Source organism: Candidozyma auris, chromosome 6 (assembly GCF_003013715.1).
Source record: "Candidozyma auris chromosome 6, complete sequence".
NCBI lineage: Eukaryota > Fungi > Ascomycota > Pichiomycetes > Serinales > Metschnikowiaceae > Candidozyma > Candidozyma auris.
Genome location: NC_072817.1, coordinates 599,029 through 625,007, shown reverse-complemented (window position 1 = coordinate 625,007; position 25,979 = coordinate 599,029). Strand labels below are relative to the sequence as shown.

General features: G+C 45.9%; 14 protein-coding genes across 14 annotated transcripts; 5 read left to right on the top strand and 9 right to left on the bottom strand. All coding sequences in view use genetic code 12, as the record gives it.

Moving 5' to 3' along the window:
- Window positions 1-908: 908 nt before the first annotated feature.
- Window positions 909-2,321, top strand: OST1 (dolichyl-diphosphooligosaccharide--protein glycotransferase subunit OST1; the record flags this gene model as incomplete). The annotated part of the gene is made up of 1 exon (XM_029033988.2): window positions 909-2,321. One exon carries the CDS (start codon window positions 909-911, stop codon window positions 2,319-2,321), a length of 1,413 nt encoding a protein of 470 aa, XP_028891551.2.
- Window positions 2,322-2,550: 229 nt separating this feature from the next.
- Window positions 2,551-2,907, bottom strand: CJI96_0004965 (uncharacterized protein; the record flags this gene model as incomplete). Its single annotated transcript, XM_029033987.2, has 1 exon — window positions 2,551-2,907. One exon carries the CDS (start codon window positions 2,905-2,907, stop codon window positions 2,551-2,553), a length of 357 nt encoding a protein of 118 aa, XP_028891550.1.
- Window positions 2,908-3,492: 585 nt separating this feature from the next.
- On the bottom strand, window positions 3,493-4,323 carry CJI96_0004964 (uncharacterized protein; the record flags this gene model as incomplete). Its single annotated transcript, XM_029033986.2, has 1 exon — window positions 3,493-4,323. One exon carries the CDS (start codon window positions 4,321-4,323, stop codon window positions 3,493-3,495), a length of 831 nt encoding a protein of 276 aa, XP_028891549.2.
- A 432-nt stretch (window positions 4,324-4,755) lies between these two features.
- On the bottom strand, window positions 4,756-5,982 carry CJI96_0004963 (alkene reductase; the record flags this gene model as incomplete). The annotated part of the gene is made up of 1 exon (XM_029033985.2): window positions 4,756-5,982. The coding sequence occupies one exon, from the start codon at window positions 5,980-5,982 to the stop codon at window positions 4,756-4,758; it is 1,227 nt and encodes a 408-aa protein (XP_028891548.1).
- Window positions 5,983-7,317: 1,335 nt separating this feature from the next.
- Window positions 7,318-7,932, top strand: CJI96_0004962 (uncharacterized protein; the record flags this gene model as incomplete). Its single annotated transcript, XM_029033984.2, has 1 exon — window positions 7,318-7,932. One exon carries the CDS (start codon window positions 7,318-7,320, stop codon window positions 7,930-7,932), a length of 615 nt encoding a protein of 204 aa, XP_028891547.2.
- A 435-nt stretch (window positions 7,933-8,367) lies between these two features.
- Window positions 8,368-9,021, top strand: PRE3 (proteasome core particle subunit beta 1; the record flags this gene model as incomplete). Its single annotated transcript, XM_029033983.2, has 1 exon — window positions 8,368-9,021. The coding sequence occupies one exon, from the start codon at window positions 8,368-8,370 to the stop codon at window positions 9,019-9,021; it is 654 nt and encodes a 217-aa protein (XP_028891546.1).
- Window positions 9,022-9,167: 146 nt separating this feature from the next.
- On the bottom strand, window positions 9,168-10,013 carry CJI96_0004960 (putative ATP-dependent kinase; the record flags this gene model as incomplete). Its single annotated transcript, XM_029033982.2, has 1 exon — window positions 9,168-10,013. One exon carries the CDS (start codon window positions 10,011-10,013, stop codon window positions 9,168-9,170), a length of 846 nt encoding a protein of 281 aa, XP_028891545.2.
- A 324-nt stretch (window positions 10,014-10,337) lies between these two features.
- Window positions 10,338-11,105, bottom strand: CJI96_0004959 (uncharacterized protein; the record flags this gene model as incomplete). The annotated part of the gene is made up of 1 exon (XM_029033981.2): window positions 10,338-11,105. One exon carries the CDS (start codon window positions 11,103-11,105, stop codon window positions 10,338-10,340), a length of 768 nt encoding a protein of 255 aa, XP_028891544.2.
- Window positions 11,106-11,441: 336 nt separating this feature from the next.
- On the bottom strand, window positions 11,442-13,949 carry CJI96_0004958 (uncharacterized protein; the record flags this gene model as incomplete). Its single annotated transcript, XM_029033980.2, has 1 exon — window positions 11,442-13,949. The coding sequence occupies one exon, from the start codon at window positions 13,947-13,949 to the stop codon at window positions 11,442-11,444; it is 2,508 nt and encodes an 835-aa protein (XP_028891543.2).
- Window positions 13,950-14,123: 174 nt separating this feature from the next.
- CJI96_0004957 (uncharacterized protein) lies at window positions 14,124-15,662 on the bottom strand (the record flags this gene model as incomplete). Its single annotated transcript, XM_029033979.2, has 1 exon — window positions 14,124-15,662. One exon carries the CDS (start codon window positions 15,660-15,662, stop codon window positions 14,124-14,126), a length of 1,539 nt encoding a protein of 512 aa, XP_028891542.1.
- A 1,248-nt stretch (window positions 15,663-16,910) lies between these two features.
- SSO2 (syntaxin) lies at window positions 16,911-17,795 on the bottom strand (the record flags this gene model as incomplete). The annotated part of the gene is made up of 1 exon (XM_029033978.2): window positions 16,911-17,795. One exon carries the CDS (start codon window positions 17,793-17,795, stop codon window positions 16,911-16,913), a length of 885 nt encoding a protein of 294 aa, XP_028891541.1.
- Window positions 17,796-19,665: 1,870 nt separating this feature from the next.
- Window positions 19,666-20,730, top strand: IPK2 (inositol polyphosphate multikinase; the record flags this gene model as incomplete). The annotated part of the gene is made up of 1 exon (XM_029033977.2): window positions 19,666-20,730. The coding sequence occupies one exon, from the start codon at window positions 19,666-19,668 to the stop codon at window positions 20,728-20,730; it is 1,065 nt and encodes a 354-aa protein (XP_028891540.2).
- A 40-nt stretch (window positions 20,731-20,770) lies between these two features.
- SUP35 (translation termination factor GTPase eRF3) lies at window positions 20,771-22,930 on the bottom strand (the record flags this gene model as incomplete). Its single annotated transcript, XM_029033976.2, has 1 exon — window positions 20,771-22,930. One exon carries the CDS (start codon window positions 22,928-22,930, stop codon window positions 20,771-20,773), a length of 2,160 nt encoding a protein of 719 aa, XP_028891539.2.
- Window positions 22,931-24,389: 1,459 nt separating this feature from the next.
- CJI96_0004953 (uncharacterized protein) lies at window positions 24,390-25,871 on the top strand (the record flags this gene model as incomplete). The annotated part of the gene is made up of 1 exon (XM_029033975.2): window positions 24,390-25,871. One exon carries the CDS (start codon window positions 24,390-24,392, stop codon window positions 25,869-25,871), a length of 1,482 nt encoding a protein of 493 aa, XP_028891538.1.
- Window positions 25,872-25,979: the final 108 nt, after the last annotated feature.

Genomic DNA, 25,979 nt, shown 5'->3' with positions numbered 1-25,979 from the left:
GACTGGAATCAGTGACAACTTCATTTTCCAGCAAGCCAACAACAGCAAGACCTCGATAACGGAATCGATGGACTCGCCGTTGCCGATAGTAGTACCGTAGAGAGTATAGAGTCTGAAGCTTGGTTGGCGTGTTTCCTTCCACTGTAAAGAAAAAGAGTAGGTGGTTGGCGTAAATTCGGGTAATGCGAAACGGTCGGTATTTATACTGCGCGATGGAAAGTAAGTCTGACTTAAGGTAAGGAAAACTCAGCGATGTTCAAGATAGTTATCTTTGAATTGCCTTGCGAATTGAAGTGAAAAGAGTGTTTATGAGGTGTTGAAGTAACAAACGTTGATGTCGATTGGGGAATTGTACAAGAACAAGTCAGAGATCTGGACTATGAGCGCAGCAAAAGTGAAGGTTGGAATAGAGTATTCGTTCTTCAAAACTGCCAAAGTCATTCTTTTCAGGATGCTGCCCACAAAATCATGACCTAAGCTGAGAGCACTGAGCGTGCTGAACGTACAAATGACAACACTGGTAACCAATCGATCACCAAATTAGTTACCAAAAATAAAACTGGTCAAAATCGACAAAGTCAATTGGCTACAAAAGGTACACTTTAGCTATACTGCTATATCCACTATAATCTTCCATTATACCTTTTCTATTCTACTGGAAAGGCTCGTTTTGCGACAAGTAATTGGTCCAACCCAATTGAGTTTCCACCAAAACCCACCATAATAAGACCTCTTTGCAAGTTGCCAATTCCATTCAGCCTTCCATCAACAAAAAAATATCTATTTCTTTATCTTATGGGCTCTAATGTCCATATTGGTGGGGCCAACCACGGTTTCCCTATGCAGTGCGCGCCAACCTCCAAGTGTCAAATTATCACCACTTCCTACCACCACCTCCATTCCACATCATGCTCTGGTTGCACGTTGTCTTCACAGCGTTCTTCGCAACGCTAGCCTTTGCTGTCAATCCTTTTGAAGGCGCGTCGTGGGAAAACACAAAGTACTACAGAAACGTCGACCTTGCAAAACTGTATGTGAAAGAATGGGCCCTTATTGAAGCCACCAACGTTGGCGAGCAGCCATTGGATACGTATTTCTTTTTGATCAACGATGGGTTTGATGCTGTGCCCGAGGTCTCGTTTTTAGGTGTAACTCTCACGGAACGAAGCCAGGAAATCCAGCCTTTTGCGGTGGAGAATGGCGTCTATATGCTTAAGTTGCCTTTCCCCGTGGCCCCTGGGAATTCCGTCGAGTTCAAGGTCAGATACACCTACTCCAACACATTGTATCCGTTCCCAGAGACTATCAAGTTGGACGATAAGCAGAAGTTGTTGCTCAAGATGAATAAGTTCCCTTTCTCGGGCTACCCCACTGAGGAATACTCCTTGGCCTTCACTGGCATCACTAAGGGCCAGGAGATGGACTTACAATTGATCAATATCAATGCTACCAAAGAAGTGCCTGAATTGAAGGGCAGAGTCGAAGACAACCTTTTGGTGTATGGTCCCGTTAAGGCGCACATCAAGCCTTTGACCATTGTGCCTATGGGCTTCTTGTACGACCACGACTTGCCCATTGCACGTGTTATCAACCTCGAGAGAAGCTTTTGGTTGCCTGCCTCCGACGTGGACATTGTTCAGACCGAGGAGTACTACGAGCTTACAAATAACGGCGCTGAGTTGAAGGACGGCTTCTCCAGAATCGACTGGATGAAGGGTCGGTATGAGATCTTGCGCAAGCACTTTGCTCTTGCTCAATTGGAGTTTCCAATTGACGAGAAGATCCCCTTCGACAACTACTACGTAACCGATAAGGTCGGTATGGTGTCTACTCATCAGATTAAGAGCGACCACTTGATTGTTGTGCCTCGTTACCCTCTTATGGGTGGTTGGAACTACAACTTCACCTTGGGCTGGACTAACAAATTGGAAAATTTCGTTCACAAAGCTAAGGACGAGCCTGACACGTATATTGCAGCAGTGCCTCTTTTGAACACCCTCAAGGATATCTACTACGATAACGTGCTGATGCAGATCTACTTGCCTGAAGGAGCAGAATTTGTCAATTACTCCTCCCCCATTGTTCCAGAGAATCTCTCTGTGCTGGATGAAAGAAGCTATCTTGATTTCTCCCTGGGCCACGTGAAGGTCACCGCCACTTACAAGAATTTGTACGATGACTTGGGACTGCTCACGGCGTATGTAAAGTACAGGTACACCCCTAAGGCTTATTGGATGAAGGTGGGACGCATTGCCGCTTTGGTGTTCACAGGGTTAGCCGCATACTTCATGTTGGGCCAATTGGACCTCTCGACGAAGTAATCAATGCGACACAATCGAAGTCGTGAGCCCCTCATGATGCATCACAAGACGAACTGGCGTATTTAAAATTAGATAACCTCATGAGATGACATGTAGCTGGTTGCTTCATTTAGGCAGGAGCATGATACTTGAAACTCTGCTTTACTGTCAAAGAATAAATGAGGCATCATTACAATAAGCGCAAGTAATACAAAGCATTTTGATAATTCACCCTCAGAAGCTTTATATGTCAATTCAGGTCCTCGAGTTTCTTACCTGAACTTTCATCCTCAACGTTATTTTCCTTCATCAGCTCCTCCAGCGCCTCTTTCCTCTCTGCCAGTATAGCTGCCTCAGCAACCTCTTTGTCCACACGATACAAGTTCAGCACAAGGTACCGAGTCTGAAAGTTTATACCGTTGAGTTCCTTCGCTGCTCTTGTTGCATCGTCCATATTTGTGTACACAACAAAACACGTCCCGATCGGAGCAGTCCCATCAGAAACACGAATCTGATTCACAGGCCCGTATCTCTCGAAGAGCTCATATAACAGTGCCGTGGAGGCGTCGTAGGGGAGGTTCTTCACTAGCACTATTGGAAACTCCATAGTTTAATGTAGTAGTATTAGCGCGAAGATATGTGGAGGTGATGAGAATCTGCGTAAACCCCATGAGCATCCAATTATACGTGTTGAACATCTCCTGAAGACCTTCAAAAGGCTCTCTGGAGGCTACACGTTGTTCTTGAATGTGGTTTAAGAGCTGGGCCGAGATAACCGCAAACAAGAAAGAATAAAACATGCCGTTTTGCTATCCAGTCAAGGTGCTGAAAGAAAGTGGATGATGGTGGGAGGTGAAATCTACAGGGATCAGTCAGCGTAATGAAAGAAATGCTAATTAATTTTCGATACTGAATCTTGACCGTTCTGTTTTCAGGAAATTGCAGCAAGGTTTGGTACCTCTGGCATTATATCGCCTCTTTGGGTGCAAAATGAGAACAGACGGTCACCAACTATAGCTGAAGCATGGAAGCGCACGAGGAATTAGACGCCCCTTGGATTCAGTGCTGAGCTCATTATCTTTGTTTAAACAACCTCACCTTCAGAACGGTATTTTTGGACATCAACGGGCTCAATCTCGTCTTATAAGCTTTGTATGCTGGCTTAATTAACCCTTCCAAGGCTAAGCTACTATCAGGCCACCCTTTTTCTCTTTGTACTGGTCATTATCACCAACACAATCAAGCAGAAGCCCATGAGGAAGATGTACCCTCCCATCGAGTCCTCGTGCTCTACCTCCATGACCCTCACCTGGTCATTGAACAACGTTGTCTCTCCCCGCAAAGCAGCTTGCTCAATCTCCTCCTCCTTCAGCAACTCCTGCAAGCTCTTTTGCTGCGTGTAGTCTATAAGAGCGGTCTCACCTTTGTATATCAAGTACTCGTCATTGGGGCGATCATTAACGCCTGTGGTGCAATTATTCATCTCCTCCAAAAGTTCAAACCCATCTACTAGTTGCCCAAACACCACGTGCTTCCCGTCGAGCCACAGACACTCATCTCTCGTCGTGATGAAAAACTGTGCTCCATTGCGATCCTTCCCTGAGTTGGCCATAGACACACGGCCATACTTATCGTGCTTCAATTCGGAATTTTCATCTGGAAAGTGTTTTCCGTATATGGAGCGGCCACCTGTGCCGTCTTTGTTCTCAAAGTCTCCACCTTGAACCATGAAGTCTTTTATGATTCTATGAAATGGAGTTGTATCGTAGCCAAACCCTTGGGACATGTTGGCCAAAGCGGCGAAATTTTCAGACGTCTTCGGCACAACATCACCGAAAAGCGCTACAGTCAAGCCCCCGTAGTACATTTTGTTTTTGGCAATCGCTAGCGTAACCTTGTGTGTAGCCATGGGGTCTCCTTGTAGGTGTCTGAGTTCGGACGCAGAAAAGGTGGGTGGAATAAGAGCCGCTAGCGCCAGCGTTAGCCAAAGAACGCTCCAGAGCAATTGACGTAAAAGGCGCATACTGGGGTGTAATTGATAGCAGACGAAGGTAGTTGATTTATATAGTGGTATGCTTTTTTTCTCACACTCACACACTCGGTATTTTGATGGGAACTCCGAGCTGGGAAACAGTTCAAGGGATGATCCTAAACGCCTTTCCGACGGTGGGCAAGAAAATCAGATTTTTGGTATTTTCGGGAAAGTGAGAGCTCAACTAGAGCAATTTCATGAGTATAGGATTTCGTTCTTTGGATTGTGCCTTGAGATGCAGATGCTACAAGAAGCCAATTGCGCAATTGCTACTTTAACGTAATGCGTCCTTCACTACATTACTTTTTCAGTCAGATATATTTGGATCGTATCTTAATCACAATTGAGCAGTAAATTACAAAACCTTACTTGCAGAAAATCACAAAACTTTCAATCTCTTAGTCATATCTATATCTATTGAATCTAGGCCACAAGCGTGGTTGGCTTGCGAGCCTTCTCGGCCTCTTCGTCAAACTTCTGCTTTCCATCGCTCACATCATACGTGTTGTATCCCCAGTTGTTGTCAGCATAGAAAGTGGACCTGTCGTATGGAGTCAAGGTCTTGCCGTCACGAAGTCTGTACACCAAGTCAGGGTTCGAGATGAAGAATCTAGAGAACCCAACCAAGGTACGTCCATCGTCGATGTCTTCCAAGAGCTGCTTGAAATCTGGAGCGTCATATGTGTAGTTGCCTGCTCTAACAAGAACACCCTTCCAGATGGTCTTGACGAAGGTATTGTCGCCGTGGATGTTCTCAGCCTCAACATCGACATTGCCTGCTACTCTTGGCTCCACAATGGACACATAAGCAAGCTGCTTGCCAGCATCTGCCCTCTGTTGCAATTGTCCCAAAAAGTAGCCGTATGTGGCAATAGGGTGAGCCTCCTTGTCATCGACACCCTTCATGCCCAAAAACTTGGCCCATGGAGAGATTCTGATAGCCAATCTCTCGGCACCGATCTCTTCAGTGAGGCGGTCAACGAGAGCCAATGGGAAACGTGCTCTGTTTTCAATGGACCCACCGTACTTGTCGGTTCTTTGGTTGGAAGAGGCCTCGAAAAACTGGTTAAGCAAGTAACCGTGAGCACCATGGAGCTCGACGTAATCAAAACCCGCAGCAATTGCGTTTCTAGCGGTCTTCACGTACTCCTCGATCAACTGGTCAACTTCCTCAGTGGTGTAAGCGACCAACTCGTTGCCAGCCTCCTTAGCGGCCTTTTCAGCCTCCTCATCCTGGTAGATAGGAGAAGGCGCCTGGTACTTCTGGCCCTCTTTCTTGTTCTGGGCAGGGTCTGCGGCTCTTCCCAAGCCCCAGAGTTGGATACTCGAGAAGGACTTGTTCTCGTGGATCTTGTCATTGATCTTCTTCCAGCCCTTGATGTGGTTTTCAGTGAAAATACCTGGAACACCAGCGTAAGTGCCCGTCTTTTCGTTTGGCACTGTACCTTCCGTGATGATCAACGTGCCTGGGTACTTTGTTCTGTCGTCGTAGTACTGCAATTGAAGATCCGAGGGAGTGTGGTCCTGAGCAGCTCTGAATCTGGTGGAGGGTGCAAACACCACTCTGTTGGAGAACTCGTTCTTGCCGACTTTGATTGGCTGGAAGAGCTTAGAGTTTTTTAAAGCTTTGGGAGTAACTTGAGAAACCATTGAGATGTAGAGATGTAGTTGATTGGAAATTGTAGAATAGCAATGGTAATTGTGGTTATCGTCCCGGATTATATATAATCCGCGCCGTTATGGAGAGAGGCGCCTTGCAGCAAGATTTGTAATCATCTTTCGGAAAGATACCCCGAAACGCGAGAAGGATTCGACTTCAAAGGCCACCAAACTGTCAATTCTTGGCTTGCGCTCTACGGCAAATTTTGCTGAGTGATCTGTAATCTTCATTTTTCCTCCAATTATATCACTTCAAGCTGTGGTGATTCCATAAGTCATCAATGGGGTGTGCATTTGCCCTTGCATTATGCGAGTGTCTTGCTAAGCACCGGAGATACGCCTGGTTTGGGTATATAGAAAGTTCCTCAGTATTCGCTTGTGTTTGGGGCTTATTGAACACATGAGCCTGAAAAGGTCTATTGAAGAGATTGGGCTATAGCGGATTTGAGCCGAGCATATGGTGTACCCTTTTCCGCTCGTCTGAAGCACAAATGATGATGTTACATCTTTAAGCATAGTAGAATCAACATTCCAACTTGCCTTATGGTGAAGTTGCCCTCGAATTTATGTGATTTTGTTTACATAAGTAACACATTCCCTTAACATCACAGATCTTGCCTGTTTCATGAAGGTACTACGCGGTCAGATACCGCCAAAAACGTAGCTACTAGGAGATTGGCTATTACACTAAGCGCCAGGCCAAAATGTGACTTCTCAGGAGTAAAATCATTGTTCTTTCTGTAGATCTCTAGAATCATTTGGAAGACCATTTAAGGGGAGAAGATCTCGGCCCTTCAGCCTGTGCTGAAGATTTGGGATCCAGGAAACGATACCGTGCACTTGCCTTTGACAACAATTCACTTGCTTAATTCCTGACATAGGTAGGAGCACATGTCTCGTCCAATGACTTTTGGTAATTGGTTATTTTTGGGTAGCGACAAAGAATCGATACTAGAAACTCAAAAGACACTCTCCCAACATTTTTTACTAGAACACCCCAAACGCCTCTCCGTTGTTCGACGTAGGGAAACTCCTTATATAGTCTTTCCCCAAAGGAAATCCAAGGAGATACTCACCTTCCATTTAAAAAATTGGACTTGTACTTATATCTAAGGAATGACCAAAATCGAGATATCTTGCATTTGTACACTTTCCACCTTCCCTACAGGGTGAGCGAGTGTCTGAACATTTATGGGAAAGACCAAATGTAATTTATGGCCTGGATGGTCAGAATCAATATAAATAGAGGCCCTTCTCCCACATTGTAACTTTTTTTTTCTTTACTTCTTTATTCTTCAACTCTTTTCAGCGCAACCAAAAATCTCAATGGCTCTCAGAATCTCTAAGCTTTTCAAGTCTTCCGCTCCAACGAAGATCGATGTCCCACCACTCGTGCTTCCGGCTGAAGTAAAAAAGATGAGAACACGAGACAGATTGCGCAACAAGTGCAAACGTATTGGAAGACTCTTCCACAAGTTGTTTGAGCACAAAAGCTCAAAGTCTACCAAACTTCTAGTCCTCGCTACACCATCACCAAAAGTATTTGCTGGACCACTAACATTGGCAGAACCCACCTCTCAACTCTCACTGGATGAGTTGGAAAAACTCACCCTAATCTATAACTGGATTAAAGACTCTTTGGAGACTCCAGCTACCATGGCCAACCTCAACAAATCGTTCACGAACAAGTTGTATGTGGACACCATCAGGCAGCTTATTCAGCAGAGACAAGATGCTATTGCTGCCAAAGAGAACGCTGGGTGGACCATCGCCGTCAAAGGACGCAAACCCCGAAGTTATGCTACCGCCAACGCCAAGGCGCTAGTTCTTCACCAGAAGAAAGCGAAAATCCAAGCCCGGCGCTATGGATTTCCCTCGGTACCTTGTGAGAGCTTGGCCAACCTTCGGACCAGAAATACCTTTGTGATGTTGGACAATTAGCTCTACTGAAGCTACTGTCGACACTACAAATTTCTTGACACGTACTCGTATTCTGCCGGTCTCGGATACGGTGCTTTTTTATTCATTTATATCTAATGTAGACCACATAATAAGGACACGTAGTTTGTAGCATCGTCAAATTTTTAATAGGGTAGGATTCACTATTCTCACTGCTCAGATATGTTTCGCAGCCATTCCAGAGAGGGTGAACTTACAAAGCGTCAACACTTACGACAAGCCTTAGTAAATAAACTAGAGCTTCAAAGTGATTAAATTTCTAGCAAATGATTCACCCCTCTCTTTCAGATAATTCACCCAATCTCAAATCTCATACTTTGCTCCCTCTCCAACACCTCCTCCATAGCCAACGTATGTGTGCGCGCAAAACTAAAGTCGCCACTAACAACCACTTCACCTGTTTAAACCTTACTCACTATGAACGGAGTGTCTGTGGATATCAACCACTTGAAAAAAGGCGAGGTGAACCTCGGGACGTCGATCATGGCTGTCACGTTTAAAGACGGCGTGATCTTGGGAGCTGACTCCAGAACCACCACCGGCACATACATCGCCAACAGAGTGTCGGATAAGTTGACTCAGATTCACGATACCATCTACTGTTGTCGTTCTGGATCTGCTGCTGACACGCAGGCGGTGGCTGACATTGTCAAGTATCACTTGCAGCTTTATTCGTCGCAATTGCCTCCAGGGGAGAAACCCACCACCCAAGTGGCAGCGTCCGTTTTTCAGGAGATGTGCTACAACAACAAGGATATGTTGACGGCAGGAATCATCTGTGCTGGCTACGATAAGAAAAATAAAGGTAAAGTGTACTCGATCCCCATTGGCGGGTCTATCCACGAGCAGCAGTATGCCATTGCCGGTTCAGGGTCTACGTTCATCTACGGTTGGTGTAACGAGAACTGGAAGCCAGACATGGAGAAGGACGAATGCATACAATTTATCAAGACGGCATTGGGCGAGGCCATCAAGTGGGACGGCTCCTCCGGTGGTGTGGTGAGAATGGTGATCTTGACTGAAAGCGGCGTGGAGCGCTTGATCTTCTACCCCGAGGACTACCAGAAATAGAGCATGTTGTGATAGCAATGTATATTGGGTGGCCACGGCGTCACATCTATTAAATGACGAACGACTCAGGAGAACGCCATGTAGGCAAGCATAGGTAGTGCTCTGAGACCTCCCAGATTTCCACATCCCGTGGACCAAGTAGTCGTTTACACCACCTCAATGCTCAAGACTTCTCTTTTCTCGTCGATCCTTACTTTGAGATTCTTCCCCTTCTTGGCTGTTCCCTCACGACACAACCTCCAGTAGTAAAGCACGTACATCGGCATGTAACGATCTACAAACGCCCTGACCTGTTCCTTGGTCATTCCGGTGCCCTTCTTTGCTATCAACTCGTCCTCTTGCTCCTGTCTCCATGCATATACGTTATCAGTGGAATCTGTATCGAAGAATACAAAGTAGTCGAACGAATCCCACACCAGGTGGAACTCCTCGAGTCGCTCGTTCACCTCCTGAAGATGATAAAATTTATGCTTTTGAACCAAGCTGCTGGGCCAGTTGGTGAAATATGCTGTAGTGAACGTGCCTGGCTCTAGAGCTCTGAATCCAGTGAACCATCCTTCTAAAAGCACCAAATCCACGGCACCGTCAAACTTCTCCCATTCGGACTGTGGTAACCTGTCTCCCTCGCCATTAAATGCACTTTTATCGTATTTGGGAACCGCTACTGGCTGTTTTGCCCGAAGCTTCGCAAGTACCTCTTGCAAAAGCTCCACATCATGTGTGCCAGGCAACCCTCTGCCCTGAAGCACCCAATTGCCTTCATTTCTGGCATTGGCAGTCACTTCAGCTTGCTTATCATGAGGAAGATAAAAATCGTCTATCAGGAAGCCAGCTACCTTTAAGTTGGGCTGGGTTGTATGGAAATGATCAAGGAGGTGGGTCACGAGGTAAGACTTGCCTGAACCTTGTGGGCCGCTGATTCCCACAATGAGCGGTTTGTGGGTGGCCTGAGTAAGCAATTGCTCGATATGACTTGAGATTTGAGAATTCATTGGGGAGGAATTGGTGGGTACATTTGCTGGTTTAGCAGGAGGAATCGATTTTGTGGGGAAACTTCGCACCGGGATTTCAGAGGTTTGGATTGCAAGTTATCTAGGGTTCTAGAAAAATCGATTAAAGATTCACCTTTTTTACTTTTCTTGTTGAGAAGGTCAATTCTTCTTGTAAACCAAGTTATCGAAAGTAAGCGGTCGACTGAGGATTGTGTGCTCTCAATGCTTCCATCCTACAAATATTTTCACTTCTACACCAACAATAACGTACCTTGGCATTTGCGGACTCCACTCCGTGGAGCCACTCATAAATCTATTACATGCTCAAATGGCATTGGCCTCCTTGAGCTTGGCCACCAACTCATCAACATTGTCCACCTTGATACCTGGGGCACGTGCTGGTGGCTCTTCCACCTTCAACGTCTCCAAACGGCTAGAAATTTCCACACCCAAGTCACTAGCCTTCAACTTCTCCAATGGCTTCTTCTTGGCCTTCATGATGTTGGGCAACGAGGCGTACCTGGGCTCATTCAACCTCAAGTCCGTGGTGATGATCATAGGCAACTTGGCCTTCAAAGTGTCGGAACCACCATCAACTTCTCTGGTGACGCTTACTTCGTCGCCAGAAACCTCGACTTTCGAGGCATTGGTCGCCTGGGGCCATTTCAACAACCCAGCCAAGATCTGTCCAGTCTGATTGGCATCATCATCGATCGACTGCTTGCCCAAAATCACTAAATTGGACTCTTCCTTTTCAACAACCTTTTGTAGAATCTTGGCAACATTCAATGGCTCCACTTCCTCCTCGCCAACATCCACTAACGTAGTGGTGTCTGCACCCTTTGCTAAAGCAGTTCTTAAGATGTCCTGAGCCTTGGTAGGACCGATGGACACAGCGTGGATTTTTTCAACGAGTCCCTTGTTGGCCTCTCTGAGCTTAAGGGACTCCTCCAACGCTATGTCACAGAATGGGTTGATGCTGAATTTCACACCTTTCTTCTCAACCCCGGTACCGGCCTTGTTGATTCTAGGCTTGATGGCAAAGTCAATGACCCTCTTTACAGGGACTAAGATCTTCAATTTAGTGGACATCTTTGTTTGCGGTATTTGAGCCAATCAACCGTATTGTTTATTCCCTGTTCCTCTTTTTGAGAACCTGGTTGTTTCCTCAACAGCCGTTTCTCGTTTTTCAGATCGAGAATTTCGCTCTCAACACTGCGACCTACATATTAATTACCACCTCTCGGACATGGCTTTTTCCAATGGTGACTCAGAATTCGATACATTTGGCTCATATGTGTCTAGCTTCATCAATCATGACTTTTAATAGTCCCGAATTCTGTTGATCGCACGTATGTTTATCCGGCTTCTCATATTCTAAACTCCACCTGTGCATACATTACACACCAGAATTAATATTTTTTTTGTTTAGGGTCGATTCATGGAAATGCGATTTCTCTGCTTCATCTTCTCGATTCTAGCCTTTAGTTGCGCCGTGACCTCTGCAGCCTTTTTCCAATTATCCTCCTCTGAATCGCTCTCCTTCGATCTTGACGTGCTATAATTGCTCGTACGACGATAACCTTCGCTTCTTACGGGACTAGTGATGTTGCTTTCGTGAGTGCCTGGAGATTGTGATGCACCCCTTTGTGTTTCTCTGCCATCAATGGAAAGGCGATTAACCCTAGAGCTTAGTTCGCTTTGAGATCCTCTTCCTGACAGTTCAGCCTGCACTTCGACTGTTCTTGTGGGAGAGAACAACGGTTGCGGTGAATCGGATCTTCTTTCCTCTATCAAATCAGTGGATGCACCGTTTTGGTTGAGCTTCAACATTGTAATTACCTGCTCCATGCTGAGAATTTTTAATTTTGCATTGCCTGCCTCATTCTTCCAATGAAGTATTTCTGCGTCTTTGTCTACCAACACTTGTCTCTTGTTAGCGTTTTCATCTTGAAGATTATCCACTTGTGATTGTAAATGTCTTATTTGTTCATGGTACTGCTCCCTTTCTTTCTCCCAGTTGAGTTGAAGCTCAGCCAATTTATTTGTCTGCGATAGAAGCTCCAGCTTTTCTTTGCGAAGAGTTTCTAGTTCCTGTAGTTCCTCGGCACCCATCAATGGTCCTTTGCTGAATGATTCAGGTTTGGATGCAGAGCTGTTTATTCTAGTTGATGGGGATACTAACAGGCGTCCTGTGAGACTCCTGACCGAAGAAGGAAGCTTGGTGGCTTCCGCTTTCTTAGCTGGTGATGTTGCGCCCCGCTTTGACGGTATAGCTTGCGAAGACACGGGTTCTGTTTTGCGAAGCAGAGGCACTGAAGCGAGCTTCTTCGTAGTTGTAGCAGCAGTCCTGGCCGACACTGATCGTTGAGGCAGCGTGCCGACACTTGTTTTACATTTCACTTCGGCTCTCTCGTAAGCAGCTCTTACCATGGCCATCCTGTTCTCGTCAACCTTCTCAAGGAACCCCACAAGTTCCCTTTCACCAGTGATTTTCATCAATGTACCTATCATATCCGTGCCTGCTTGTCTAATTGGCTCTTGTGACTCGCTTAGAAGCTTGACTCCGACTTCCATTATTATGTCGATTTGTGGCCTTCTAGGCGCAGTAGTTGTTTTCGATAAGCATCGACGAAGAAACTCTGTGGCAGATATTTTGACCTGCGGAGTCTTGTGTCTCATACCGATGATAGTCTCGTCAAGAACGTCCCCCAAACTGGAGGAATCGAAGATGGCATCAAGTGCATTAGCCAAGGCATCAGCAACTGAGGGCTTTTTTTCTTTGTTTCTGTCTATCATTGGTCCCAATACTATGTGTTGGTATTTGTGAAAGCCCTGTTTTAGCCCTTTAGACAAGAACTCCACCCCATTCGCTGCCAACTGAACAACCTGAATATTGGCATCTTTCATGCATTTGGCAAAGAGCCGAACCAAGTCGGTGTAGTCAGCGTTTACAAGTTTTGGAGCTTTGGAAAGTACCGCGTAAACCTCATCAAGCGCCTCTTTACGATCTTTCCATTTTGCAGATGCCATACGACTGCTCAAATCAGACGGTAGCTTCAGCAACACATCTACTGGCTCTAGCATTTCGTGAGGATCGAACTCCTGTGACGCAGGATCCGCTCCTTTAACTTCAGAGTTATCCACATCCATATCCACGTCCTCTTTTTCATTCGCTCTTTGCTGCTCGGCTAACTTTTCCTGTTGCTGCTTTGTGTATCTTTTCTGCTCTGGTTTTTCGCCACTGACTTTATCAAAGTCCGCTTGAAGATCTTTCTGCTGCACTGGACGCAAATTATCCATCAAGACCAGTGTCAAGCCTTGACCCATCCACTTGTAAAGCTCCACCGTTAAAGTCGTCGTCTGAGCTCTCACATTCTTATCAGCATGAGAGAACAACTTGGCCAACTTCGGGATCACAGGCTTTGGCGAGGCCACCTGACAGCCAAACTGCTCGATTATGGTGTACACTGCATTGACGCTTGCAGCCACAAGTTTCGGGAGCCTATGGTCAAAGAAAGGGATAATCTGCTCTATGACTTGATCACCGCAGTTTAGATGTTCCACCATTCTTAGAAGTGCCTCCACCGTCTTGCTCTTGGTGCCTGCTCTCGAGGAAGAGAGGCCTTTCTCACATAGGCTCGTCACGAGCCCAGCATTTAGTAACTTGGACGCGTTGGCTGAAGTACCACCATACTCAAAGAAGAAACAGACGGCCTGAATTCCAGTTTCCTGGGCAACAACATTGGAATCAGTCACGATCTGTTTTACGATCTCTGGTCTTTGATTGAATATGGAGAAGCACTGGTCTTCAGGGCTTCTGGATTTGGCAAACTCCTCATTAAGTGTAGTGTATCCGTCCTGTCTGACTTTCCATACTTTGTGGACAATTTTTTCTCCAATTGGCAAGTTCGAATAATCCTCCTCGTCCGCCATTTTGACTAGTAGATTTTGATGCTCTCGAGATTATGGAGAATCTAGGGTAAACAAACAGCGTGGGTTGTATGCAGTGCGCATTTAATTAGCAGAGACAACAAATTCAAGAGCCAAAGAGTACCACCCAGTCGACTAGAACATTTATTTTACAATGAACCTTGATAAATAGCTTGACTACCTCCCTAAGTACCTGATTTCAATTGGTCTCATTAGATTGAAGCCAATAAAAGCAAATGTGGCAGCCAACTCGAATCCTATATCACCACCTCTTTCCCCTATCCGCCTTCCTATGACACCACTGTACCATTGCTGGTTCATACCTAGAACGACGCCAGCAGCGCCACAGCAGAACCCAAAAATACCAGCTAATCCCACTGGATAGGCATTTTTGTCCATGTAGCTCATATAGTCATACGCAGACCAGCGGCCCTTATTCCAGATGAAGTGCTGAGAGAAACTCATGGCCAAGTAAATGGATAGGTAGTAGCCTATCAAATTCATGAAATTCTCCATGACTGACTCGAAGTGATAGTATGCTGGGATGCAGATGGCCAAAGTGATAAAGTTGCCGCCAATAGTCCAAACCACACGAGGCACTTTCTTCAAGTAAGAAGAGAAGGCCTGGGCACTCATGCCAATGGAATACATGTTGGGAATATTATTGGCCACAGTGGAAAGAGCCAACAAAACACACAAGAATTGGCCAAAGCCGTGGAGTGAGTTCTCGACGAGAATGGAGTATACAAGTCCTCCAACAGCGTGCTCCTCATACTGGGTCTTCCAGTCGTCGTTGGTCAAAGTGCCCGTAGCACAAGCAGCACCCAAGAGCAACACAAAACACAAAGGAGTCCAAAGGCCAGCCAAGATGCCAAAGAAAATCCGATATGGGTTGGCATTGCGAGGTTGGTAGGCCGTATAATCGGAAGCAAAAGTGGTCCAGCCACAAGTGAATCCGAAAACGGTACCGCCAAATGACAAAACATTTCCAGCAACAGTTTGGCCCCCTTTGGTTTCTCCCCAGGTAAAGGTCTTTGCCATGGCCATGCGGCAAATGATGGCAATGAAGATAGCCATGTTTGGAATCCACGCCCATCGCTCGTAGTAGTGGATTACGTGATAGCCAAAGAAAGACACCAAGATGGTACACACGACCAAGATCAAGCATCCGCCCCACGGAGGTAAAGCGCCATTGTTCACGATGGTCAATAACTGGGCAGAAGCCATGATATTCACAGCACCCCATCCAATACAGGCAATCATGTTGATAAAAGCGAAAATCCTCATTCCATAGTTACCCACAAGGTACTTGGAAACGATCATCTGACGGAGCCCCAAGCGGCATCCGAAAATGGAGAAAAACGCCGTGGGGGCAGCACCCATGAACGAAAAGAAAATGATAATCATCACGCATTGGAAATACGAAAGACCATAAACAGTGATCCCCAATGCACCCAACGAGAAGGTGGCAATCACCAAGTTGGCAGAGAGCCACATGGACGCAGCGTTCCATACGGAGGTATCTGTCTTCTCCTCGTCAAGCACCACATCTACTCCCTTGGTCTCAGCATTAAGCTTAGATGCCCATCTGTCAAACACATTGAGTTTGGTCTCGTAAGTATGCGTCTTGCCTGAATCCCCCAGCGATCTTTCAAGCGAATCAAGCGAGGTCCTATCCTCGATGCTAACGCCCAAAGTTTTCTCCTTGTCCAGCATTTTTGCGGATACTGATATTGCAAGGTTCGGAGGAATATAGATATATGAAAGTATCAACAACGGTGAGCAACGAGAACAATGGAGATGAAAAACTCGTTGCAAAAGCACTACTTCTAGTTTTATTCCATCCTCACCAGCGGAATATGGGCCTTCTCCATTGACCTTTTTTTCCCGATTTTGCAACCGATAAGAACATTGCAAAGCTGCAGGTCTTAAGCTTTTTCGCATGGACCTCACGCTAATCTAACGTCTGGACTGCACCGCCTAACAAAATTGCTCCATTGTCCCTCGATGGGCTTGAATGGGCTCTTATCTTCTTATCTCTCAGCAAAAAAATGAACACTAAAGGCGGAAGAATATGGTTAGGAAATGTCCCCACAATTTCGGAGAACGCCGAACGCTAACTTGGCGACGGTGTCTAAAATAGATTGGTCTCTGGCCTTCTGAGCATTTTCCCTCGGTACGTCCTCGGGTCTTTGGTTGCCTCCTCAGTACTTGTCAAGAAATCCTATCATTTGCAAAAATTCTAAAGTAGGAAGAGAATCTTCATTCCAGATCCTCATTACCTGTGTTGGTCCTGTGCATGTTTCTTTTTGTCCTCGCTCAAGCAACGGGGACTTTGGCTGAGTTTTGCAACCATTGAGATAAGGCGGTAAAAGAATATGTGATATAGGATGGCGATGAACAATCTGGTGGCTCACAGATTGGGCTTTCATGACACTGCAGTCATACCAGGGGACTTTATTGAGAGCCTACCGTGGAGATTTCGATCATCTCCAGCTTATTTAACTAGGGTAATTGGGCCCGGCAATTAAAACTCAAGAGTGATTATATGATCAGGAGCATTTGGATTCATACTTCATCGGATCAGACTGACACTTCAATTATACTACTTCGACATCTGCTTAAGCTACAGTAGCTCAAATGCTGCAAAAATTTCAAGCTGAGCATCGTCGATACGTGGCCTGATAAAGTCCCAAGCTGCTGCCGTTTACCCCTACGCTAATGGCTCTTGAATAGCCCTCAATGTCCACAGCCAAGGTTGCATTGCGATTATCTATTATCAATGTCTCGTGGTTAACTTTTGGATCATTGCATATATGTATTACAACACGCCTGTAGGTTGGTGCTCTCTCTTCAACCGCTTCATCGGCATGAATTACCGCCCCGACACTTCTATTCTAGTATATTCCCACCGGTGGATTAATGCCAGGGCCCTGGCTCGATAGCAAACTAATACAAGCACCCTTACTTGGTACCGAAATGGATACCCAACACTAAAGCCAAAATAATCACAATAATAAGACAAATGATGAAACACCACCACTTCTTCTTTCTCATAGCCTTCGCCGAAAACACCGCCTTCTGCGTGTGGCCTACACCCTGCTCGATATCGTGCTGGGCAGTATCCACCTGCTCCTCAATCTGCTGGATAGGTTGGTCTTGCTCAATCACAAGCTCCTCCATGTCATGAAAGAGTTGCGTCAATTCAGCCATGGTCTTCTCCAACTTGAGCAACTCACGGTGACGTACTTGCACTTCGTTGAGTACGGTGCGGGCCTCTCCTCTACGGTTCGACTGCATCAATGCCTGCTGGAAGATCTGCTGGTTAGGCGTTCCGTCTTCAACGGCCGCCTCGATCTCCTCCTGCGTAGCATGGGGGTTGATGATCTGGTACTGCCTGGCCAGCTGCGCTTTGGTCTGCTCTCTGTTTTTGGACTCCGTCAACCGGTATCTCTGGATGTATTCCAAGAACTTGTTTCTCGTGGCTTCGGCCTGGTCAATTTTCTGCGGGTTTCTCAGCTGTGCCGCCTGTGTCTGCACGTTTTTGATTCTCAGCTTCAACTCTGCTTGCAAGCTCAGCGCCTCGTTCACCAAGGCGTCAATCTGCTTCGACGAGTATTCTGTGTCTTCGTCGTTCAAGTCCAATTCCTGGATGAAGTTTCTCTGCTTGTTGGAAATCAAGTCGACCAAGTTCGAGTAGTTGTCTAGCTGGGTGTGGATATCCTGGATCTCGTTCATGAATGCCACGAAGTCGTCTTCGCCAGCGCTTCCGCCAGCGCTGTATTTCATACTGGTCATTTCGTACGAGCTGCCATTTTGCCCGCCGCCGTTGTAGTACGGGTTGCTCATGGATGGTGAAGTGTTCTTGAAAACTTTTCGGGGAGGCGACCTTTAAATGTACGGTTACACCTCTTTTTTTTTTTTTTTGATGTTTTTTTTTTGCGTTGCCTGCCTCAGTCCAAATGGCTGTAAGGGAAGTTCCTGCAGATTCGCCGCGTCACTGGCGTCAAGAGTTGTCAGCAAGGGGCGGCTTCAAAGGTATTAATTTTGGGATTTTGAGGCTTTCTATAAAAATTTCACTCGCACAATATCTATGTATTCGAGTTTCAAAGAGCTCCAGAAGTCAGCTCTTGAAAAAATTGGGCTGTTTGCTTCATGGCACGTGATCTGTCTCTTTGGCGTGAATGTACCGCCTCGATTGTCTCTGTAGTATACGAGAATGGGCGTTTTCAGACACGATACTAGCACAAAAATGGTGAAGCGTGACGAGGCGGATTGGCCCGAGGTTTTATGATAATTTAACAAATTTCACGTATATGGTCATGATTTCGAAAGCTTGAAAGTGTAAAAACGCCTCTTTCATGTGAAAGCTAGCTAGAATTTGCAACCAGAGCATGCATTAGTCAAGATTCTACGATAAGCGAAAGATTAGAAAAGAAGCATTAACTGAGGTGATGGAGCCAAAGTTTCTACCAAGCCAAAACGGTCTTTCATTGGTATCCGATTCGATTTGATTCTTCCTGAGTCCACCCTCTACTACTTTTTTGTGCTATCTACAGCCTCCTACGGCTTGCTCTGCCTGTAGCCACGACCACTTCCTCGGCACTACCTTAGGTGTCTTCGCCTGGCCAATTTTATCCAGTTTTTTTTCCAATAATGTTCCTGCTATCGAACTTTTCCTTGAATTCTCTAATTTGCCTCTTTGGGTAGCGTGAATGCTGCACCGCCCTGGGTGGTCTTGAAGGTCACTTTTTTCGCAGCCATTTACTTTGAGTAAGGCGGCAGTGCGACATCACAAAGTTATGAAATGTACTGACATCTTGTTCATATCTTAAAATAGGGTGTTGATGGGGCCTACGCTAACGTCTTTTTCTGATTTTTTGTGGCCCCTTCTGAATTTATCTGTGATGAACCACAGTAAACTTACAGAGACAATGTGCCTGGTCATACCAGAAGTTTCCTTGTAGACATACTTTAATATAATTGGATCGACCATTGTATTTGAGTCCTTTTCCAATGTGTCTACTTTTGAACTTTTCATATGTTGGCCGCAAACGCAGAGGCTGGAGCCAATCTCACAGCCGATATGATCCACCTACCCTTTAGACAAATATGAACATACAACTCTTTAAAAATACTCTTGCCCTTCTAACAAATGTTCTGAGTCCATCTCCGATATAGTTCATACTTAGTCCGCTTGCCAGGACCATCTTTAGTTGTTTTTCTTGCACATCACGGCTCACCCCTGAAAAACTTCGTCATCATCCATTTGGCTCATTCCAAAGAGCTACCAAGGCCAAGCCCACTTACTTCAATTTCTCATCCAACAAAGGCATCGCTACTAATCTATCTTTACTTCTTGTGTAGTGCAATGGCTGCGAAAGAGCAGGCAGGTTGAAAACGTACTAAGACGGAGCACATAAATGAAATGACGAGATAGACTCGCACAGCGAAGGAGCCACATCTTGAACTCAGCAATCTTTTAATAACATACGAGACTTTGCTGCACAAATTATTGGTCAATTGGTCCTCCAGAAAGAAACGATGCCTTCAGGCTAGTTCAGTCTCAGGATCCAACCTGCCAACCCCAAACAAAAATGATTCTTGCTCTAATCGAAAAATTGCTTCAAAAAAACTACAAAGTCTGGCCATTGATGGCTAACATTGATTACCTTCCTTATTACAACCTCTGGTGATCTATTAGGCCACCTCTAAAACTATGCGCACTGTACGTACATCTCCAGTGTACATCGACTTCACCTATATCTCACAAATGGAGGGCTTTGTGCCGCTGAAGCATCAGGCAGCTGGCCACGATGGGTGTTTGACGGCGGGTGCTGTTTTTGCCAAACTCACCAATCAGCAGGAAATTGACTTTTACGAGCTGACAGCGCCTCCAACCGAAGAGCTTCCTCAGGGTAGCCATTTGAGCCACTGGATGCCTATTTACATGGGCACGTTGAACGAAGGTGTGATTGAGGCGGATGAGCAGATGACGACAATTGTAGCAGACGAAATCAAGGATATCGAGGAGGTAAAACGCAAAACACCTGCGTCGGATAAGAAGTATATTGTCTTGCTGAACTTGTACCATGGGTTCTTACGTCCGTCAATCTTGGACATCAAGCTTGGAAAGGTACTTGTGGATGACACTGTGAGTGAGGAGAAGAAATTACGTTTGGACAAGGTGAGCGCTTCCACAACGAGTGGATCGTTGCACTTCAGAATCTGCGGCATGAAGATCCATAAGGCTGGTGATAAGCCGCTTCCAAAAATTTTCCCGGGAATGGAGAAGACAGTCACTGAAGATGAAGAGAGCGTTCTGTTTGATAAGTTTTACGGGCGCTCCTTGACAACGGCCAACATAGATGACGGGGTGGATCAGTTTTTTGCATTTGTACAAGACAAGACCCAGAAAAAGTTGCTTCTCAACAGGTTTCTTCAGCGTCTTCAGCTACTATACAATTGTCTCTTGGATACAGAGGTTCGCATAATATCAGGTTCACTTTTCTTCGTTATCGAGAGTGATCCTCAGAGATGGAGGGATGCATTGAAGGATGAGAAATCCTATTACGCCTTGGACCCTCTACTACGAGAGTATGATGAGGATGAGAGCGATTCAGACGAAGAAAATCATCTTAAAAACCTTCCTCTAAGTAGTCTACATATGATAGACTTTGCGCATGCCAAGTATACAAAAGGCGAAGGATACGACGAGAACATCATAGTTGGAGTCGAGAATTTGATAGGCGTTTTTGAAAGACTTCTTCAAAAATGCAATTAGTATTTTTTGAACCCTACTTTACATACAGCACCTTTAACCCTTACAACAACTTGGTGATCTTACCAATAGCGATAGTCACACCCTGGTCTCTCAATGTGAATCTACCCAACTGCTGGTAGTCATTGTAGGTTTCGGCACACACTGGCTCTGGGGTTTCTAAGATAGCGATGATCTTCATACCCTTCTTGGCGAAGGCTGGAGGCTTCTTGGACTTTCTATTCGTGCCCTTCTCCAACTTGTGCTTCAATTCGACAAAACGAACCTCTTCGACCGCAGTATGCAAGTGCATCACACAAGAGAAACCGTTAGACAAAATCGACTTCAACTCGACTATGGCAATTTGGGCTTCAAACTTGGTGACAGTTTTCACAGGATTCTTTGGAGATGTCAACACGTAACCCGGAGCAATATCCTCCTCCTCGACACCCTTGATCTTCATACGAATCTGCTCACCACACATGGCAGTTTCGACTTCTTGTTCGGTCTCGTTGTAGATGTTCGAGACTTCGACGCTTGTCCTGTTAGGCATCATTAACAAGGTGGAGTTCTTCTTGACATGACCAGACTCAACCTTACCTTCAACAACACAACCCATATCCTTCATCTTGGCTGCTACTGGCAACATGAATGGAGCATTCACAAAACGATTGACTGTCTTCATGTTGTCCAAGAATTCCAAAAGAGATGGACCACTGTACCACGGGCACTCTTTAGGATCGACTCTGTCCTTAAGACCAGCCCCTGTGTAACCAGAAACTGGCATGAAAAGGATGTCATCTTTCTGGTAGCCGATACCCTTGAGGAACTGAGCCACCTTGGTGGTACAATTCTTGTATCTGTCTTCAGCCCAGCCCACGGTGGGGTCGTCCATCTTGTTGACCACGACGACGATCTTGTTCACACCCTGAGTCTTAGCCAAAAGAGCGTGTTCTCTGGTCTGACCGCCCTTTTCGAAACCGGTCTCGTACTCACCCTTTCTGGCAGAAATAACGAGAATACCGACATCGGCCTGTGAAGCACCACCAATCATCTCGGAAACGTACATCTTGTGTCCTGGGGCATCCAAGATGGTATACCTTCTCTTTTCAGTCTCGAAGTATGCCTTACCAACCTCAATTGTCTTACCGTCAGATCTTTCTTCCTTATTGGTGTCCATAACCCAAGAAAGGTACCAGCCCTGTCTACCAGCATCCTTAGCCTCTTTCTCGTATTTGTCAACGGTTCTCTTGTCCACAGCACCAGTCAAGTACAAGATGTTACCACCCATGGTACTCTTACCGGCATCGACATGTCCCATAAAAATGATAGAAAGATGGTCTTTGCCGCCAAACATATCCTTGATAACTTCCTCGTCAACCTCATCCTCCTGTTGTCTAGCAACAGCATCTGCAGAAGGCACTGGGGTAGCAGGAGTGGCAGTCTTGCTGGCAGTTTTAGAGGCATTTGCAGAGGGTGCAGCAGAAGACTTGGAAGACCCAGCATTACCACCAACACTAGGAGAGGATGCTGCAGGAGCCGGGGTGGACTCCTTCTTCTGTTCCTTTGGTTCGTCCTTGGCAGCCTCTGGCTTCTTCTCCTCCTTCTTTTCCTCTTTGGGCTCTTCCTTTTTTTCCTCCTGGACGGCAGCAGCCTTGGTGTTGTTGACCAACTTCACCGACGAGCTGGTAGCCAATTTTAATGTCCTCTTGGGCTTCGCGGCAGCTGGAGCAGAAGCCTGCTGCTTTTTCTGAAAATCAGCCAATGACATGCCTTGCTGCTGAGGAGGCTGCTGAGGCTCTCCATATCCTTGGTACTGGCCGTAGTTAGAGTTGTAGCCTCCGTAGTTATTGTAACCTCCCTGTTGGTACCCTCCCTGCTGGTACCCTCCCTGCTGGTACCCTCCCTGCTGGTACCCTCCCTGCTGGTACCCTCCCTGCTGATACTGGTTGTAACCTTGCTGGTAGCCACCTTGGTTGTAGTTGTTGTAGCCGCCTCTACCGTATCCGCCAGAGTATCCTCCACGCCCACTGTTGCCGTAGTTCTGGTACTGGTTGTACTGGTTGTACTGGCCTTGGGCGCCCTGCTGGTATTGAGCGTAGCCGCCTTGAGGAACGAAGGTCAGGGTGTTGGGGTTGAAACCCTGGTATTGTTGGCTATTATCTTCCAAGTTCTGTTTACTGAAATCCTGGCTCAATTTGTCCTGGTTATACTGGTCCGACATTGTCTAGCGTTAAGGTAGCGATGAAGGTATCTTTTTTTCTGATTTTTTACCTTGCGCTGGGGACGGGCACGTGAGCCTAGAGGCAGAAGGAGAAAACTGGACTACCACAAAAGAGACGGAAACAAATATATATATATATATATTTTTTTTTTTTACTTTTTTGGAGCCAATGTTCATAGTACATTGCCTTTTCCGATATTCTTGCTTTTGACTTCTTTTGCTTGGTGGAGGACGTCTAATGAGTGATACTGAAGGTGTCAAAATGGTTGCGAAAATATTCAAGGAAAGTACATTAAAGAAGGTGCTTCAGAACATCATCGATGACTACAGCTACTATTTTTTTTTTTTTCAAAGCCAATCGTGATTTTGGGACTACTGATATGACCCAGCTCTTGTATCACTATAAATTTGGTTTATCCGGGGAAGTGGGCTCGATGAGTGCTTATGCATGCATAAAGAAGGACATCATTGTCGAAGCCAGATTCTCTCTGAATTGTGAAGAGCTCTGTTCAAGTTGCACTCATGATGGGTTTTACAAACTCATACTGTCAATATACAGCGCCGAATAAATACTCTATTGGCGTTACGTTACACAGCAGTTAGCAATAATGACCATGCAATCTACATAATGTTTGATGTCAAAACTTGGTGATTACCTTGTTTGTTATTTATGATGTTGACAATTCTGTCGAGCCAGGTATCACTGTACGAGACGACTTTAGATTTACAAAGAGTGAGTTACCAAAAAATCTTCGAAAAATCACTGCTTTATTGTAATGGCATATCATCACAATATATCTGATTCGAACCGGTGCTTGAGAAGAGATCTCTCTTGTTAACGTACTGCACCCATGGTAGGGTCCTAATGAAGAAAACACACCAGCGAAAGTCACAAGAATATCCTTTACATTCGAGATTGGCTGTAATGGAAAGCTCGAGAAGATGCTATAATATGACACCCACAAAACTTTATTTTATAGATAGGGCACCCTTTTTTCTCGATCTCCTTTGAGCTGTAGTTGTCAAATGGCTGCGAAAAACTGTCTTGCCTGAGCTACCCACACCGCTGCCAATAGCCACAATGGGAACAGTGACATAGCTTAATCTAATGGGAATATACAAATTCATAAGCTTCATGAAAATGGCCAATTAAGTCATTACGGTGTTGTGTCCAATGATGCTCTTAGTGCTCTTGTGGGGTGAGAGACACCAACGAAAACCTCATTCCAACCCAACTCATAAACCTCCAAACACGATTTCTTTTTGCTAGATATTTGAACTTCTTAATTAACTAATCTTATTAAGCTCTCCTTTTTTACCCCTTGAAAATCCATTCATTGATGTTGGGGGATTCGTAGAATTATCCGCCCTGTCTGCAGTCCATCAGCCTCACCGATCAGCCTCAGTTGTCTTGATAACGACCTGAAACTACCTACCTCATAGTTGTTCGTTATTCACCATGCCCATATTCGGAGACAAACCGCATACGTCGATCACGGTAAAAGTCAACCAGCTCTCAAAACCAAACAGAAATGAGGATTTGGAAGATGACTCAATTGAGCTCTACTTGTCGGATTTGATTTCATTGATTAAGCTCCAGCCGGGGCCAGGACCTTCAGAGGCCGCAAGAGCAATTCGCAAGAACATCAAGTACGGTGCCACAGTGCAAACGCAATTGAACGCATTGCAATTGCTTGAATTACTTGTGCTTAATGCTGGTCCGAAAATCGGCCCCGTCTTGGCCTCTGATGAAAAATTGCTAGATGTGTTGAAGGGCATAATTACAGGCTCAGGGTCCACGGGAACTGGAGCCAAATACGATCGTGCTGTGCAACAAAAGGCAAGAAACTTGGCTGTGGGTTGGAAACTGGAGCTTGCAGGCTTGGATGGGTACAAGTACATGGCCAACTTGTGGAAAGTAGCCGGAGGGAGACGAAGAATGCTGGACTCAAGAGGCAGTGGTGGTGCTCATCGTGGTCACAGAAGAACAACAAGTGCATTTGGCGACGAAAACGCCTTGGATGAGCCCGAGGATCTTATAGACAGAGACGACGAGCCCAGAGCAAGTTCTCCAAGGAATCACACAGTCTCTCCACCCAGACCAGCCAAAAAGTCTCCCCCACCACGTCCAGTCACGGCATCACCATATTCTAGTACAAATCACAAGAATGATACATCGTCTACAAGGAAGCAATCGAAGTTGAAGAAGAAGAAGAAGAAGAGATCTAGGTTTGGTATCGTCTACGCAGACGAGCAATACAGAATCCCTCAGATTAACTACAAAGTCGAGGCTCCGAAGATCAGAGCCGTTCTTTCGGACTGTCAAACACATACAGCAGCATTGAACAACGCCCTTCTTCACATTCCTGCTGGCACCGACCCCTTAGACGACGAAAAAGCTGCGCGGGAGTTTGAGAAGTGTAGAAAAGTCAGAAGGAAGGTTCTTCAATACTTGCAATTCGTTGGAGCTGGCGAAGAGGCCTCTAAATCCAAGGAGACGCTTGAGATGGAGGAAGAGTTCTTGGGCTCGTTGATTATGGCTAACGAGCAACTTGTGAATACATTCACCCAATTTGACAAGGCTGCCGGCTACACCGCTGAGAACCCGGGGCCGCACCACCATGATGCGGCCAGCGATAGCGACAGCGATGAGAGCTATTATTCTAGTGACTCTGAAGAAGAGGAAGAAGAGGAAGGCGTAAAGGACTCCATCGAGCAGAGACTTGAGTCTGCGCACATTCTGGAGGGCACTTCTTCAAGACTACAAGAAGCTGTGAAGAGACCTCCACCTGTGCCACCAAGCTCGAAGCCGACCTCCAAAGAATTGGGTTCAGAGCTCGAGCCGCTTCACAAAGTGTCCACGGACGCCACTGGTGCCTCAGTGGTCAGTGAAGACCCATTTGGAGACAGCCACGAAGTGTCTAGCACCTACGCACGCTGAGCAGTCGTTAAGACCCACAGAATGTTGGATTGGGTCTCCACAGGCCCTGTCCAGCATATTACTAGTGAATAATCTCCAGTTTCCCAACTGTAGTTCAAGTCATGTAGA